This window comes from Cynocephalus volans, chromosome 6, assembly GCF_027409185.1.
Source record: "Cynocephalus volans isolate mCynVol1 chromosome 6, mCynVol1.pri, whole genome shotgun sequence".
Classification (NCBI taxonomy): domain Eukaryota; kingdom Metazoa; phylum Chordata; class Mammalia; order Dermoptera; family Cynocephalidae; genus Cynocephalus; species Cynocephalus volans.
In genome coordinates this window covers 127,998,023-128,015,719 of record NC_084465.1, presented here as the reverse complement: position 1 = coordinate 128,015,719, position 17,697 = coordinate 127,998,023, and the positions used below count along the sequence as shown (strand labels likewise).

Genomic DNA, 17,697 nt, shown 5'->3' with positions numbered 1-17,697 from the left:
TGTGTGATGTTTCTGCCCAGGATTGTTATTGGGGGCTGGCTGCTCTGCCTAGCAGGTACCAAATTCCAGAGTCCCAGAGGGAAAGCAGGTGTCCGGCAAAGACCACATGGTTTGCACAAGCAGTGTAGTCACAGTAAATCTCTCTCAGCACTTCCAAAATCCACATTCCCAGATGCCAGCCAAAGCCAGCCTTGCTGTCAGGCTTTTCGAAGGCCTGTGTGTTAACCCTCTAATGTGCACACTTGGTCACATCCAGGCTGAGTTCCAGTCCTGCACCCCGGGGTCCACCCTACCTTTTTCCTTTCTGCCATTTGCAATGCCCCCCTCTGACAGCAGAAGTTTGGCTCATGCCATCTCTCTTTGGCTTATTGGTTTATTTGATCTGGCCCCATGGCCCCCTCCACCATGCTGTTGTGCTTCCCACCTGCCCCTGTTGTGTTTCCTCCCTGACGGACTTCGGTAAGGGGGGCCCATGGGACCAACACCTTTGGGAGGGAGGGACGGCAGCAGGATTGAGCAGACGGAGATCACCCATGATGAAGCCTGACGCCCAGGTGGCCAGGTCTTTTCACCTCGTCCACTGTCAGTCCCAGGGCCATCCTGGGAAAAGCAGGGGGCAAGGCAGCTTTTTGCAAACCCTCAAGGGACTGCTACGGAAGGCTGTCTGCCAGCAGCCCTCCCAGCAGCCGGGGTGGCAGGTCTCTCTGTGAAGGGGTCCCAGCAGAATGTGGTGGATCCCCCCAGCAGTGCTCAGTCCCCCCACTCCCCACCCCACCATGGCTTCTAGAGGGAAACGTTGAGGAAAGGCAGGGAGGAGGAAAGGAGAGACCCTCTGTAAGCTCTGCTGCAGTCCCTATTTGCATGCATGTGCACAGGCTGTTCCTCATTGTCTCACTAGGACACTTGCTTCCACTGAATCCTCCCAAACTAGCAAGAAAAGATAAAGCTGTCCTTTTCCCATTTCCCACGAGCTACTTCTTCCTTCTCCTCACCTCCCTCTGAAGTGTCACTATACGTGTGGGCTTTGTAATGTGGGGATGTGGGACACATAAGTATCTTGTCTTTGAGCTCTCCTTCCACAGTTGGATGTCTGACCTGGTTTTCACATTTCTCCTGCTTTTTTGTGTCTTATTTTATTTTTATAAGAGACTTTAAGAATCTCCGTATCGAACCCTTTTGAACAGAGCCCTAGGACCACCAAACACATGGTAGATAAAACTGCAGGAGAAAATGTACCTGTCAAGTATCTTTATTCTACATTTCCCCCAGCATGAGGGATAGTCCATGTCCACAGAGTTGCGTTGTTTTTGTTGCACAACAAAAACAGTAAGCAAGAAACACCCAAAAGCGAGTCCTGGAGAGGAAAGTTTCTCCACGTAGGGTCGGTGGAGGTCCTACAGAAATCAACAGGCTGTAGAATTTAAAGCATGATGTTATCTACAAAAGATTGCTTTTTAGGTTTTACTACACAGAAAGTTGAGCTTGGCACATCAGAGAAGCTGAAGAGAAAGGAGTCCAGAGGGACTGGGATATGAAAGACCAGTGAATAAATGTAACGTACATTCTTTTTCAAGTTAGAATTCTTTTTTTTTTTTTTTTTTTTGCTGTTGATAACTATAAAAATGATTTATTAGGAGAAACATTTTTCCAGTCTCCAGAAAGACATTTAAAAAAAAAAGTTAAAATATACTCAGTGGCAGTTTTTTCTGTTTATTTCTATCATTGCATTATTCTTTGTGAACCAGATGATCAAGGTTTTGAAGTCAGTGTTTTATGTGCAAATTCCAAAAGTGGTGGTCTCCTTAGTTCATTCTCATATTTGCATGGATTCATTGCCTGACATTCCTGTTGTGTTCTGGAGTGGACTGTTGGAGACCTGGACACAGGAGTGCGCAAAAGAGCAGGTTAGGCCAAGGTTTCAGGTCCTCCCTCGCTGGTCGGCAATGTCTGTTTACCTTTGAAGTTCATTTCTCTTACTTTGGTTGGTTTCCCAAAAACAAACACAAGTGTTATCTGCCAAAGCTACCACTGCATGCTGCTTTTCTGCAAAATCGTCAGTCAAGATTTCAACTTGAAAAAAAGGGTGCCCATCGAGGCACAGCTATTTTGATGGGTTCACGTTTGAGTGGCCTCGAAGTTTAGTGAGACGTGAACTAAAGAAAGACCTGTGATCTGTTGCCAACTGAAAGTTTATCATTACTGTGTCTCAAAATGTATTGAAAGGTGGTTGAAACTTATTTCCAAGTGCTCATGTTTCCAGCCAGGCATTACTTATATCACATTACCATAAATATTTAGATAAGGGCTTCAGTACCTATTTTTACGAGAACCCACACAATTGGCTTTCCAGTATATCTGCTTGCTAGTTTTATGTTGGTGCCTTCATTACATGTAGTTTTTCTTGGGGAGGAGAGAGTTTTTTCCCCAAAAGTAAGAACAACAAATGACTGTATGCAGATTCTGGATGCATCCTCCCTCTAAATTCCTTGTCCTCTTAATGGATGGGGAGGGAGGAATGGGGTTTAATTTTCACTTTTTGCTAAATAGTTATGCTTATGGGAAGCAATATTTCACTTTCTTCTGTTGTTACCAGGCCAAGGGGAAGACATAAGGGATAATTAATATTTAAGTACCATGGCAGTAAAGTGGCCATCTCTGTGCAAATGTTAGTTGTATTTTTAGGATTCCCATACTATAAAATCAGTTCATTATGGATACATACAAAAGGTGTTTGAATTTCCAGGTCTCATTTTTCAGGTGCATTCAAAAAGTTTTGGGGAAAGCTTCAATGCCCTTAGTCTAGACTAGTCTTCCCCTAAGTGCAGAGAAAAACTCTTAAGGATGACCTCAGAGAATTGTTAGAAAACAAACCACAAGAGGGGAAATGCACAGCAGGCAACAGCGTGGTCAGGAGAAGTGCCTTTGGGGGTTGGGGGTGAGGTGTCAACAGATGGTCTTGGGGTCCCCGTCTTTGTCCCTCCCTTTCCCCCTTGAGATTCGTCAGCTCTGGCTGCCATAACAAAATTGCACAGGCTGGGGGACTTAAGCAACAGACGTCAGTGTTCTCACAGCTCTGGAGGCTGGAACTCCCAGATCAATGTACCGGGATTGGTTTCTCCTGGCCTCCCTCTGTGGCCTGCAGATGGTCGCCCTCTTGCTGTGTCCTCACATGGTCTTTCCTCTGTGTGCACATTCCTGGTGTCCCTTCCTCCTCTTATAAGGCCACCAGTCCTACTGGATTAGGGCCTACCCTTATGACATCATTTACCCTTAATTACCTATTGAAAGGCCCCATCTCCAATTACAGTCACATGGGGGGTTAGGGCTTCAGTAGGTTAATGGGGGTGGTGGGGGACACAGGTCAGTCCATAATAAGAGTGAAAGTCTCCTATGTTGTCCCTTGGTTAGATTTACTGCTTTGATTTTTTTGTTTTTAACTAGAAAAATGCGTTTTATTATTCCTAATATACAAATCAAGACTAACTTTCTAAAGACCTCAGTCTAGTAAGTTATTAGAAGAAAGTTGCATATGAAAGACTTGATTCCAGTGCCTGTTCTCTGAACTGTACGGGGGGCAGCATGACCTCATCTGCTCTCGGTCACTCAATCAAGGGTTGAGTCCCTGAGAAATTGCTGAAAGTGTGCACGTTCAGAAAGGATTAGATTTGCTACTTTGTAGAGGGGAAACCAAAATCGTGGCAGGAAGTACTGCAAAGCAGATGGCTTCTCTGGGAGCAAGTGTAGTTCACAGAGCCATCTGCCACTGTCCCAACCTAGAGGAGAGGAGTGGTTATCCTGCTGGGCAAAGAGAAGTTAGATAAAGGCTTTACCATTTCATTTCATGGCCGATGACTGTGATGCAGGAGCCCTTACTATTTCTGCTGGGCTCATATAAGTGCTCTGCACTTTTCTAGTTTTGGATTTTCTAGTTTGGGGTGTTTTTTTTTTATTATAGAATCCATTGTGTTTCTCTCCTTTTAATGTGACCTTGCTTACCTGTGACCATTCAGCACTGATGCTGTTCATGAGTAATGGAAATTGTCCTCATTTCAACAATATGACATGCACTCTTGACAAAGATTTGTATGGTTTTCAGAATCAGAATCCCATATATGCTCATGTTTTTCAAAAATGAAATATAGCCACAGGAAAATATCCATTATATTTCACCAACTTCATTTTGGGAACCATGCCCCTTAGATATGTACCACATGCTACTCATCTTTGGTATGATACTCTGTATAGCACAGTGAGAACATGCCGATGGGGGCCTGCATTGCAGTGGATTCTGATGTAGCCCTGTTATCCCAGGGCTGAAGTGGCTGCTTTTGGAATATGCTCTTCAGAATCGTCTGAATAATCACCTGGCCTTAACAATGCTCCCCTTTCCTTGTTTGCTAGGTACAGAGGCAAAACATACAGGGCTGTGGTCAAGATCGTGCGGACATCCGACCAGGTAGCCAATTTCTGCCGACGGGTCTGCGCCAAGCTGGAATGCTGTCCAAACTTGTTCAGTCCTGTGCTGGTTTCTGAAAACTGCCCAGAGAACTGCTCCGTTCATACCAAAACCAAGTACAGTGAGTACTCGTGATAAGAAAAACATTAGTCCGTGGGCCTGCAGGGTGGTGTGTTGTGCTGTGGTGCATATTTGAACCTTTTGAGGAGTTTTCCATAGGAATCGCTGTGGAAGAGTTCTTCAGGATGTACTCTGGCAGATGCATGTGCTTTTGGCCTGGTGTAAGGAAGGGACGGGGGTGATTAAAACAGGATGCTCTGTCACTGCAGGCCTTGGAAAAGAAGACGTGGGAATGTGTCTGCTATCATGAATTTCAGTGGATCGATTGATTCAAAAGCTAATTAAGGAATGCTTAGTAACCTGAATCACTTGCTGGGTCCGTGCGCTGGGACATCATAAGGCTTCTCTCATGGCCTGTCTTTACATGGGGGCCCCTCCTTGTTTGTCATGACGTGCTTCTCCCCACTTACACGCGTTCCTCAAAACTCTGTCAAGGGGAGTGACTGGCAAATTTGGAAGCAGCCATTGCTTTCCATCGCTTTTTGTGCTCCCACTGCCTTTGTCTCTCTACCACTTGCCCCACCCAGAGCACGTGCCCCTGCTGTCCCATCCCTGTGGTGACTCTGCCTTTGTGGACGGCCTCTCTCATCCCTGCCCTCCCTCTGCTCTGACCACCTTGTCCCATGCTAGCCACTTGCAGACACCCCCACCTCGGATATCTCAAGCCCTGAAAACTTTCTCTCCAGTCCTAGGCTTCTGAGCTTTCCACATCTCCCCTCGGTTATCTCTAATCTGAGGGGCAGGTTGGCTCTGCCAGCTTGTGTTCCAACCAGCTGCCAGGGCATGACGTGACCCACATGATGGGGCCCGTGCCCTGAGCCACGGCCATTCGTGATTTGTCAGCTTGTGTGTCAGAGCCAGGAATCTCGACCTACTTGAAGCAGTATTCAGGGTGTGACTGGCCTTCTGTTTTATCTCCTCTCTCTGTGTACACACATGTGCACGCACTCACACACCTGTCGACTTTCCGTTCCCGTTAAGGGTCACCTGGGCTGTCTGTCACATGGAGCCCCTCCAGTCTGCACACACAGTCTCATGGGGAGGAACCGCAGGTGTGTTCGTACAGCACGCCCCCTGCTCTCTGAAGAACTTGTTCCCGCATCACCTTACCTTCGGCCAGGGAGGGCTTCCCCGAGGCAGCAGCTACTCCTGAATAGAAAAGGATTTGACTGCGGGCTGAACTTGGCCTTGATTGTTTACTTGTACAAATGGGCTTCTCTATACTTCTAGGACATGGGAGATGGGAGGGAAAGAGCAGGTTTTTACGATTCAACTCAAGCACAACTGAAATGAACTTAAAGATTTTTCTGGATCTGGTGTTATAAAACTTCAAAATCCTGAGATCCCTTGGGTTAACCAACAATGAATATTGCTAAAAATAGGGTTGAAGCTCTAGTGAGAAGATGACAAAAAAAATATTTTGGTGGAATCAAGAGTGATCAGTAAGGGCAGGGATCACCCAGTCTAATTCCAGCACTCTAAAAACGTACTGACCTTGGGTTGCATTCAGTAGAACCAGTTCTGGTCTCCAGCAGCCTGCTTCTGAAAAACCAGACGACACCAGCTCTGCTGTGCCCACTCGGGTTTTGGGGTGTAGACAAATGCTTGTTCATTTGTACCTGGACCTGGAAATAACCGTGAAACCACGTTCATTCCATAGCAGTCTATTTGTGCTCATCAAGGAATGTGGTCCCGGTAGAACTGGACATGGGATGTTCCAAGTTGCCCTGTGGTCAGGCCCCCTCCAGAGGCTGATGAAATGCACAGGGGCTGTCCAGGGCAGGTGTCCTTTCTGTGAGTTACAGGTCTGCTATTGTGTGGTTTCTTGGCAGTTTTTATAGGTCATCTTTAGGGACCAGATGTGAGTGAGAGGTTGTAGGAAATAGAGAGTTTTAGTCGTGAAGGAAACCTACATTAGTTAGTCCTGGTGTCTCATTTTGCAAGTAAAGAACTTGAGGTCCAGGAAGGTTGGGTGACTTCTCTGTATAACGAAGCTTAGTCCTCCACCCGTGTGGGCCTGTGCTGAAATCATGCTTCCCTGCAAGTGGGGGCGGCCACTGTAAACCAGGAGCTGTGCAATTATGACATTTTTTTTCAGCTCACTCTGTGGATAGAGGTTCCTTGGCTGCATTCGGTTCTTTTATGGAATCGTGGAGTTACATAGTGGGACAGTTGAGCCTTTGGTTAGTGAGTATGTCATCTTGATCACAGTCGTCATTGAGTACTGGATTCTTAGTAGTGGTTTGAATTAGTTGATTATACATTTAGTGTATAATTAATTATTAATTATTATTGAAAATGGGTAAATTTTGAACTAATGCCCTGTATTAGTCCATTTCTGTTGCTTACAGGAGAAAACCTGAAACTGGGTAACTTCTAAAGAAGCAAAACTTATTTCTTATAGTTTAGGAGGCTGGGAAGTCCAAAGTCCGGGGAGTGCCTCTGGTGAAGGTCTTCTTAGTGGGAATGCTCTCCAGGGTCGTGTGGAGACCAGAGTATCATCTGGCGAGAATGGACTGAGCAAGAGAGAGCTGACTTCCTCACTCGTTCTCCTTATAAAGCTGTCAGAACCATGGCCATGACCACCTATTTAAGCCATCAGCCTGTTACTCCATGAATGGATCAGTCTATTCACAAGGGCACTGTCCTCACAGTCTAATCACCTCTTAAAGGCCCCACCTTTCAAATAATGTAATTGGGTCTTCTGCCCTCTTAACACTGTTACAGTGGGGATCAAGTTTCCAACACAAGGACTTTGGGGGCACATTCGATCCATAGTATGCCCTTAAGTGTTGATACAGACATTTATCTCTGCTATAGAATTCAGAGGTAATGAAAGTCTCTACTGAATAAGAAGAGAGTAAAGTATATAATGGTGTAACAGAGAGGAACACTACTTGAAAAGAAAAATGGTGCTTCATTAATTTGGCCTGTGTGCTCAGGATCACTGGTTTGTCTTGGTCAAATCAAGAGATGGGGGAAATCCATTGTGACAGGGACGTGACAGATGTTCACAGAGTGTTTGTTTACTGACTGAGTGTTCAAGATTCAGACTTAGGAGGAGGTGTCAGAGTACTTCAGTGGAAGTAATTGCCACCACTGTATGCAGTGTTTGGGGCCAGGAAAGGGGGCAGATAAACCCCTAAAAGAACTACAGACACCTTCTGTATATGTCTGCTGGGGCTGCCACAACAAGATACCACAGATTGGAGTACTTAAACAACAGACATTTGTTTCTCACAGTTCTGGAGGCTGACGTCCAAGAGCACGGTGTTGGCAGGGCTGGTTTCTGGTGAGGGCTCTCTTCCTGACTTGTAGATGGCCACCTTCTCACTGTGTGCTCACATGGCCTTTTCTCCATGGGCTTCCATCCCTGGTGTCTCTTTCTTCCTGTATTAGTCCTACTGGATTAGGGCCCACTGTTGGATTAGGGCTTATGACCTCATTTAACCTTCATTACCTTCTTAAAGGAGATGCCATCCCCAAATTCAGTCACATCGGGGGTTAGGGCTTCCACATACAGAATTGGAGGGGGGCATCATTCAGCCCATAACTAAACGTGACGTATTAGAGAAATGTTTTCTCTCTGTGGAGCTCTTTTCTCAGGATTACTCAAAAAAGTTTTTAATCATCTTTCTCCCTGTAGCCTATTATTATGGAAAGAGAAAGAAGATCATTAAGCCCCCAATTGGGGAAAGCAATATTGAAAGCAGACACCCTAAACCAGCCAGACGAAGGAAACGACGAAAATCCATTTTTGTGCAGAAGAAACGGAGATCTTCCACCATGGACTGTACAGCAGGCTCTGGGGAGGTATGTTCTGCTCAGAAGCACCTTCTGACATTTGGATTTGATGTATGGCCCTTGCTAACAAACATGACTGCTTTACTGCGAAGGCTGCAGCTGCAGTTTGCTGCAGAACGGTTAGAAACTCGAAATAAGCAGCAGCCTCCTCCTTACTTGTTGAAAACAGAGTTAACATGTTCAGCTGCTTTGGCTGGAAAAGGGCCACATTGGGTCCACCCTTGGGACTATCGAATTAGTCTTCAGGGAACCCGTGGACACACCTTGCTGAGTGGTTTGCACTGGGCAGCTGTTTTAGTCTGTTTCTGTTGTTTATAACAGAATTCCTGAAACCGAATAATTTATAAAGAAATAAAATTTATTTCTTACATTTTGGAGGCTGGGAAGTCCAGGGTCCAGGGAACACATCTGGTGAGGGACTTCTTCTGGGTGGGAACTCTCAACAGGGCCCCATGGTGACCAGGGTGTCACATGGAGGTAATGGGACAAGAATGAGCTAACCTTCCCACTTGCCTTCCTTATAAAGCTGTCAGAACCACGCCCAGGCCCACTCATTAAACCAAGAGTGGATCAGTCCATTCAGGAGGGGACAACCCTCACCTCTAATCACCTCTCAAAGGCCCCACCTTTCAAATACCGTAGTTGGATTTCCCACCCTCTTAGCACTTCTACAATAGAGACCAAGTTTCCAATACATGAACTTTTGGGGATACATTTGACTCATAGCAGTGGCCTGGGGGTGAGCTGGGATCAGAGCCTGGCCTGTCATTGCTGGCCACCCTGTCCCATTTGCACAGATCCCCTTCTGCCTGCCCACCTTCAGTGCATGTCTTCCTCCCAGGAAAGTGAGGAGGATGCAGATGCCATGGAGGATGACAGTGGGAGCGAGGACACTAGCTCTGAGCTCCGGGACGACCAGACAGACACCTCGTCCGCAGAGGTGCCATCGGCCAGGCCCCGCAGGGCCGTCACCCTGAGGAGCAGCTCGGAGCCTGCACGCCAGCCGCCTGTGGAGAGGGTGCGGAGGGGCCGCAGGACCACGGCCACCTCCTCGGCAGAGGAGGGAGAGAAGGGCCCACCCGCCAGGCCCAAGGGGACAGAGGTGACACGCCTGCTCGCAGAACACGCCTCACAGTTCAGGGCTGCTATTTGAGGAAACCCCTTTAAAATGTCAAAAACAGCAGCAGCTGCTCTAGCATAGTTCTGGAGTCTGGGGCAAAGGGAGGTGTCACCTGTTGCAGAGTGGTAAACATCAGGATGGAGTTCCAGTGCAGTGACAGCGTCTTTTCTTTGGACGGCATTAACACTGCCAGGGATTCTGTCAAGATGAGGGATGGGGTCAGGTCCTCCAGGTCCCTTTGAACGCTGGGTTTCCAAAATTCCATCTCTGTGTCTCCATCACTGCACTCACATTTTGTTTGCCCCAGACCCCCCCGTGTAGGACCCCTTGGCGGTGCTATAAAATAGTCAGTGTACCACATCTCCCCTAAACTGTAGGTGGTATGCAGCCAGCCGGAAAGGTAGTTGGCACCATCCTCACAAAAGTCCCTGGGGAACAGACGGCACTCTCTTGTGTCATCCAGATGTGCCCCTTAGCGTTCCCCCTTCTCTCTGATCAGTGATGCCACATCAGGAAGGAGGCCCAGCATTGCCTGAGCTGTGGATGCCGAATGGCTGTCTCTGTGCCTTGTGTGTGTATGTGTTTGTTTCTTATCTCTAAAGGCACACAGTCATTGTAGGTGAAGTAGTCACCAAGACAAGTTGCTAAGAAATTCCCTAGAGACTGAGACTATTCTGGGTCCAGCTGACTGCACAGGGCTGCGGTCACTGACCTCCTGCCTGCCTTCTTCTGCAGGACACGAAGCAGGAGGAAGAGGAGAGACTGGTCCTGGAGAGCAACCCGCTGGAGTGGACAGTCACCGACGTGGTCAGGTTCATTAAGCTGACCGACTGCGCCCCCTTGGCCAAGATCTTTCAGGAGCAGGTATGGGGGTTCATGGCAATTTATTGCTTTGTGCTTTGAGACTTCAGTGGTTGTCTTAGCTGACTGCCTCGTGACTGCCAGGGGGAGGTTGAGGTCCAGGTGCCCACTGGCCGCAGTTGATACCTGCATGGGGGCTCCTCTGTGCTGCTGGGCAGGTCCGGGAGACCCATTCTTATGAGGCTCCCATTGAGTGCCTCCTAGCAGGGAGGGTGAGAAAACCTGCCTCCTGTCCCCACTGGCCCCTACACACCACGATGGGGAGTGAGGGTGAGGGGTGGTCTCCACTAGGCTCTTCTGACACCACCCAGTGGGGAGTGGAGGTGTCTGTTACTGTCAAGTTAGGGGGGAGTCCAGGCTCCCCTTGGCTTCTCAGACACCACCTTGTGAGGCCCGAGGGGCCCCGGTGGCAGCCTGGCTAGGCTGGAGGTCTGTGGCTGGCATGGGTGGGGCCAGGCTGTCTTCCCAACGGTATTTGGCTGCAGTAGCACTGTTAGTGTTCACAAGTTTTCTGTCGCCTTTGCAGGTCCTTTGGCCAGAGGGAGCAGGCTTCTGTTGAGCCTCTTTTCTCCAGGCCTGTTGGCAGTTCCAGGGTGCAAGCTGCTTTGGCTCTAGATCTTGTTTACTTGAAGCACACAAGCAAACAACAGCAGCAAAAACACCAAAGAACTAGCACCATGTCACTAACTCAGGTCCCGAGGCCTCTGGCTGGTCTGCTCTCTTCTCTCCACCTCTCAGAGTCTTCTCCTGTTTTGCTTTTTGTATAACGTGCAGGGTTTTTTGTTAAGCTGAGTGGGAGAAATAGGGAAAAGTGTGTCTACTCGACCTGCCCAGGGAAGGTCTCTGTCCCTTGTGTTTTATTTAATGCACTTTTCTTATCTTCTTCACTTCTTTCTGCCTAAAATATTTTGAAACCTGTGATATTGTGATGGACAGTTGCAGAAACGATTGATATAATCCATACCCTGAAGGAGCCTAAAATCCAGCAAATGGAAAGACTGTGATTAGCTGAAACATAAGACACAGGTGATGTGCCATAAGAAAGTGAGAGGGTTTTTATTTATGTTATCCTGTAAATTAGTCCTGCCTTGTGTGCAAAGCTCAAGCCTATGGCTCTTGGCTCTCCTTTGCGCTCAATTTGCTGAAATGTCTTGCAGTGTCCCACAGTGTAAATATGTCTTTGACAACCTCATGTTAAAAAATACTGTTTTCTATATAGTAAAGATGTGTTTATTGAGTCTCTTTTTAGATTACAAACCAACACTGTGGAAAGAGTATATTTTAAGCATTAAGGCACTGGGGGGAATAAAGGGCCTCTGATTTCCCATGTACCTAGGGAATTTCTCAGCTCTAAGTCAATGCAATAATAACAAATCATAAAAAGCAAATTAATATGGTTCCAGCTCCTCCCAACCCCACCCCACCCCAGAAAGTCATTGTTGACATTCAAAGGTCTCTTACCCTGTGTCCAGAGAGGTCCAGGAGGTCATGCTGGAAGCAGCGAAGCAGGTCATCTGATCAACCACAGAACCTTCTGTAGACACCCAATAAGTTCATGTGAAGGAATGAAGGGAGCTCAGAGGGGAGGGCCACCTCCTGACTTTCTGATGTTAGTGGTACTTCCTCTCCAGTGACACCAAGAAGCAGACACACGAGGAGAAGCTCCGTGAGACCTATAGAACCTGGGCAGTGAGCTTGTCCCTTTCTTACAACACACTAACAGGAAAGAAAGAGAATTATAAGCTTAGGTCGAGGGCTTAGGTGGTTTGGGGCTCATTTATAAGCCACGTCCTCATCTTGAAAACAAAAATGAAGCAATAGGTCGAAATCTTAATGTAAAGCATTGCCCAGCACAGCATTTTTCCAGTCTGGTATTTGATAGTGGCGCTGTGGAAGAAAAGCGTTAGACATGTACTGATTGAGCTCCTGTCACGTGTCTTAGAATATCCGAAAGGCAGATGTGGAATGTGGCTTTCTATGTTGGTCTACAGTATTGTTGTTATTTTATTTTGTTTTTAGGCTCAAATGCCTAGTTTTAACAAAAAAACATTTTTTAATTGAGCCAGAACAAAGGACAGATTTTCTTGCTTCTAGATTCCAGGTTAGGTTGCAGGAGATCAGGACCATTTGCACCATGAAAGGTGAGCAGGCTTGTGTGTCCATACCTTGTACGATTTCTCAGTAATAAGCAAGAAAGTAAAACAAAGCTGATTCAGGAAAAAGGCTAAAATACTACTTATGCCAAGTCTTCCTTTAGTGTACTCATAAGCCCGGTTTATACCAATATCAACATTTCTTGTCTTCCCAAGTTAAGACATGGAACGTTCCTGGGACATTCCCACCTGTAGGATTAAGCACCCAGCGAGCCAGGGCTTCCCTCCGAGTTTCTCTTCCAACATCAGTTAAAAGCTTGGTCCTTCACACCTACTTACTTCTCTTCTGAGAGAGAAAGACAGGCTCCTTGTTATAATTTATAACAGTCTTATTCCTATGTAATTTTACATTTCACATTAGGCAATTTTACCTGTTGTAATAAAAAGCTTTTGCCTGCTGGGCTTTCTCAAGAGCGTGGGCACTTGAGTCTTTTTTCTGTTCCATCAGACCTTTAATTACTAATTTCTACTAATTTGTTCTATCATCTTTTAGCCCAAATGTCACGACTCTAATTTGGTGAGGCCTCCAATGGGTCACTGTGGGCATTATCTGAGATTTTACATGAACTAGAAGCAACCTGGAGCTTTCTTCACCAGTGTGTGAATGAGAGATCACAGGGCAGGAGAGGACGATAGCTGTGTGCATTCACACCTCTGGATCTTACAAACTCAGACACTTTTATAATCACCAGGAGCATTTGCAAAAGTTATAAACTTCCCGTTACTGGCATGTGTGCTTTTTATTTCTGAAGTATTATGGCAACTGCTTAAAAAATCTACACTCTATAATTTCATGCTGCAAACACGTACATTATGCAGTAAAAATCCATACATCTGTAACTAAGAAAACACACAACTCTAAATTTTGCCTATTCATTCATATTTTATGAATCAGAAACATACGATAAGCAAATTGCCCAACTGAGTGATTTACTTGAATTAAAAAAATTTCAGATTTAGTCCAGATTGAGACTCTTCCCTCCTCTTTCTACTTTTTTACATGTGAATACCTCCATTTAGGAACGACCAAATCCTAAGCTGAACTCTATCAAAATGAACTTAATTTTGCCATCTGCTAAACATAACTTTCAGGTTGTGTGTTTTAGCATATTTCATTTCTTTAAAATTAGTGGTCCATCTATGGTAATTCTGTTTAACATAACAAGTGATCTGCTAGCAATTCTGAATTATATAGAGGCATATTTATAAAAATTAAGTTAGCTGTGTGATCTGGTATGTTATATACGTAGTTCTCAAAAAGAAATAATAACTTCTCCTAAACCAAAGCAAAGGCTCCATGTGAGCAGGATGGTGAAGTGGAATTGCTCCCTCCTTCCTTGACTATTTACAGCATCATGTCTGTATTCTCCTCTTCTGCCTATGTTTGCTGCCATTCACACACCGCTCCCTCCCACCCCATGGTGAGATCGTGGAGGGGGCTGGTTACGTACAGTCCCACGAGTGAGCAGTAGGGGGTAGATGTGTTGGTCAGCCACGGTTTTGATACCATGGAGGGTCCCTCCGTGTTCCCACACAGTGAAAACAATGGTGTCATTAGCAAAGGTGAAGTTGCAGTTTTAAGTGGAAAAATCGGGGAAGTGGTGGTCTTGACCTAGGCCCTGGCAGTTGGTGCTGATTGGGCAGACATGGGCAGCTGATAGTGAATGATGACACAGGTCAGAACAGCACAGCTTTCCAGAAGACATCAGGGGATGACATGTCCTAGCATAGAGACCAAATTCTGTGAAATAATTTGCCAGTTATAGCACTTGATCTCAAGCCTAACTTCATTTCCGACATACTTTACCACATCTGTCCATTGAGGAAGTGTCTGTCGTGTGCTGAGCACTGTGCCAGGGACCAGCAAATGTGTGCCAGGGGCCTCACAGTCATTGTTTACCCTTTAAATGAGTGTGGAATTTGACGGTAGCAGTCACTGTGGTCATGCCTTCACAATTATAGGATCGCAGTTATCCAGCACATGTATCCCAACAGGTGTGAAGTTGATGTTTGAGGAATAGTTTGAAGTGAATCAAACTCTCCAGGTATGGAAACCAGCATGCCTCTCTGTGGGTGACTTCAGGCACCATAGCATCCCCAGGATCAGCACTCTGGCTATCTGGGACGGAGTCCATGGTCTTTAAAGCTCTGTAAACACTGCATCGACTCTCAGCGTCTGTACCACTAAGTCTGCCCAGCAGGGGACAAAAGCCTTGGTACGGTTTAGAAGAGACAGAATGAGCTGGCCTTGAAGTTTCTGTCTGGGGATTTGGCGAGCTTGAAGGAGCCCTCACCACTAGATGTGGGGCTTGGTTCTGAGTATATGCAGCTTAGTAGAGTTAGCCTTCATCTTCCTCCTTTCTTCCCATGCGAGGATTCCCAGAGAGGGGTGCGGAAATCCACCGCCTGCAGTACCTAAGGGCTTCTTCCCTCCCACACTCCCCTTTGTTTCAGAGTGAAATTCTTTTCTGAATTTTGTGTTTATTGTGTGCTGGTTGGATTATCTCTTGTATTTTACTAGGTGATGCCAAATGTTTTCCAAAATAGTAAACCGGCTACATTTCTTCCGCTGTGTTAGGGGAGCTCCCTTCACCATATACTTCTGTGACCACATGTGCTATTTCCGTGGGTATACGATTATATTTTATTGTGTGCTGGATCTGCGTTTTCCTGATTGCTGGTGAGGTGGAGCATCTTTCCCTAATTTTTTCACCATTTTTGTTTTCTTTGTGAAAGGGCTGCTAATGCCATTTGCTTACTTTTTTTTTGTAGTTTATAGCTCTGTTCAGTCTGGTTCTGTTGATTTCACTGCACGCAATGGTCGAGCCACCTGCCCCACAGTTTCATAGCATCAGCCCATTGCCTACCTAGAATGTATTTTTAGGGTTCCCATGATACTTAGAAGACTCTGTGTCCCTAGGCTACACCATCTCTGTCCATTTCGATGCCATCTGTGTGGACGCAGCCCGGAATGTGGCCTCGACTGACAGGTCCCAGGTCAGGGTGCCCTTGCTGGCTTCATGTCCTGAGCCAAACCCTATTTCTCACTTCTTTCCATCCCCCCTTATTACAGCCAGCCTTGTCAGTAGCATCTGAAAAGAAGGTAAAATAGCATGTAAAAGCAGTATAAAAAAAGGAAAACTAAATGATACAAATATAGCATGAAAAATATATGAAGTGCTTGAAAAAAGTTCATGGAAAGATCTGCATGACCTTTCAATTCTATTTTCCCCACAAACTTTTTAAAGTATCCTTGTATTGACAGTTTTATTAGTTTATCTCCTGTTTTCAGTACGTATATAAGACTGATCTGTTTACTTCGGTTTAATAAGGTCACATTGTGTCTTGGTTTGGACTTGGCTTATAGTTGTATATATCATCTATAATTTAAAAATAATAAATTTTATTTACATTGATACTTTTAAAATTAATGCCTAATTTTGATTGCTGCTGTACTTAACTAGGGAATATTGTGGCTTTAGAATCTGATTGTGCAATAAATTATTCTCGCTCTTAACATTAGTCTTTTGAATCTGACCTGATGATAAATTATGTTTGCTCTTCACTTTAGTCTTCTCAAGGCTACCATTAATACTCAGTTCGGTTTTTTGCTTTAGATATTTTCAAGACAGCCAAATAAGCCATTAGTTTAAGAAAATAAGCTGCCTATGTGAAATTTGTTGATAGGTGATGTCTGAGACACGTGCATGACTGTGGAGTCGCTGTGGCTTATGACAGCCCTGGGTATCATATGTCTCCAGGTGACAGAAGTTCTGGTGTGCCATGTTCCATTTGTTTTCTCATTCCACTACTGATCTTTATCATTAGCTTGGGCCTGCAATCTCTCCAAGCCTCAGTTATTCCCTCTGGAATATGAAGACTATCTTTGCACATGGGAAGAGAGGGTTGTAGTTAAACTCAGTAGTCCAATCAAATGACGTCTATATGAATAAACCCAGTTACTGTAGGAAGCACGCTGGTGAAGAGACAGAGATGCCCAGTGGAATGATCTTAGAGCTTTGGAGTGAGTCTGTGCCCTTCTTGCCACAAATGCGATTTAACAATCACATAATGAATGTCTTCATGGTGTGGAACCCTGTGTGTCGATGGAGATGGGCTAAATGGGACAGAACCAGGCAGCAGACCTGTGTGCATGTCACACTTCACTGTGGGCAGTGTGTGGATGTGTAATGTAGATGTAGGGTGTGTGTGTGTGTGTTTCCTCTGTGGAAAATGGTGTGGTGTAGTTGATGTATATATCTGTCGTTAGTATCTGCTCACCCGTCCTGATAGTGAAATGTCAAACCGCGGTGGGGAAGAGAGGTTTTACCTTTAGTTGAGAGCTCTTTTGTAGTGCTCATATTAAGTTGCAGCATCTCGTAGGAAGGACCTGGCCTTGGGGGTGGGGGCATTGCTCTCCCAGCAAGAGGTGACAGGCTTCGGAAACATTTCCCACAACTGCCACCTCTGCCAGTTCTCTGTACCCGCCGGGTTAGGCAGGTGGATTTCAGAGTAGCCAAAATGTTCTCAGCAAAAAGATGTTATTAACAAAGAGATTAGACAGTCATCAGGCCCAGTCAGTGTCCCTGCCAGCTCTCTCCCAAATTAGAGGAGACGAGAGCAGTCTCGTCCCAGCGCTGGCCCCAGGATGAAGCCTGGTGTGGTGCATGCCGTCCCCTGGTGTGCACTGTGCCTTCACTAACCTGCCTTTGTCTCCCGCAGGACATCGACGGCCAGGCGCTCCTGCTGCTGACTCTTCCAACAGTGCAGGAGTGCATGGAGCTGAAGCTGGGACCTGCCATCAAGTTATGCCATCAGATCGAGCGAGTGAAAGTGGCTTTCTACACCCAGTATGCCAACTGACTCCACCCTCTGGGGAGTGGCCCGTCGTCTTTGTGATGCCATGTTGGTGAAGGTTTTCAGGACTGAAACTTCAATTTTTCTGGGATATGTGAAATGGTACATACACTAAATGTCACCAAAAAGCCACATGCCCAGAACCCTCCATCCACCAGCCTGTTTGCTGTTTCCATGTTGTAAAGCACAACTGAGGTACCACAGCAGTCGCTTCCGGGGAATGTAATTACAGTTCTGCCTCGGACCCTGCCAGGGTGTGAAAGAGCTGCTCTGTGTATCCACATTTTCCCCTTTCTCTCACCCCAAACCAGGCAGCTTCCTTTGAA

The 17,697-nt window shown here is 46.1% G+C and overlaps 1 protein-coding gene across 1 annotated transcript in view; it reads left to right on the top strand.

Moving 5' to 3' along the window:
- The window catches only part of SFMBT2 (Scm like with four mbt domains 2), a 197,712-nt gene extending 180,335 nt beyond the window's left edge, over positions 1–17,377 (top strand). Inside the window, exons 16-20 of the mRNA XM_063100723.1 lie at positions 4,402–4,577; positions 8,223–8,389; positions 9,222–9,482; positions 10,236–10,364; positions 17,237–17,377. Coding sequence (XP_062956793.1) covers positions 4,402–4,577; positions 8,223–8,389; positions 9,222–9,482; positions 10,236–10,364; positions 17,237–17,377 — 874 coding nt within the window. The remainder of the gene's footprint in view (positions 1–4,401; positions 4,578–8,222; positions 8,390–9,221; positions 9,483–10,235; positions 10,365–17,236) is intronic.
- The last annotated feature ends 320 nt before the right edge of the window (positions 17,378–17,697 follow it).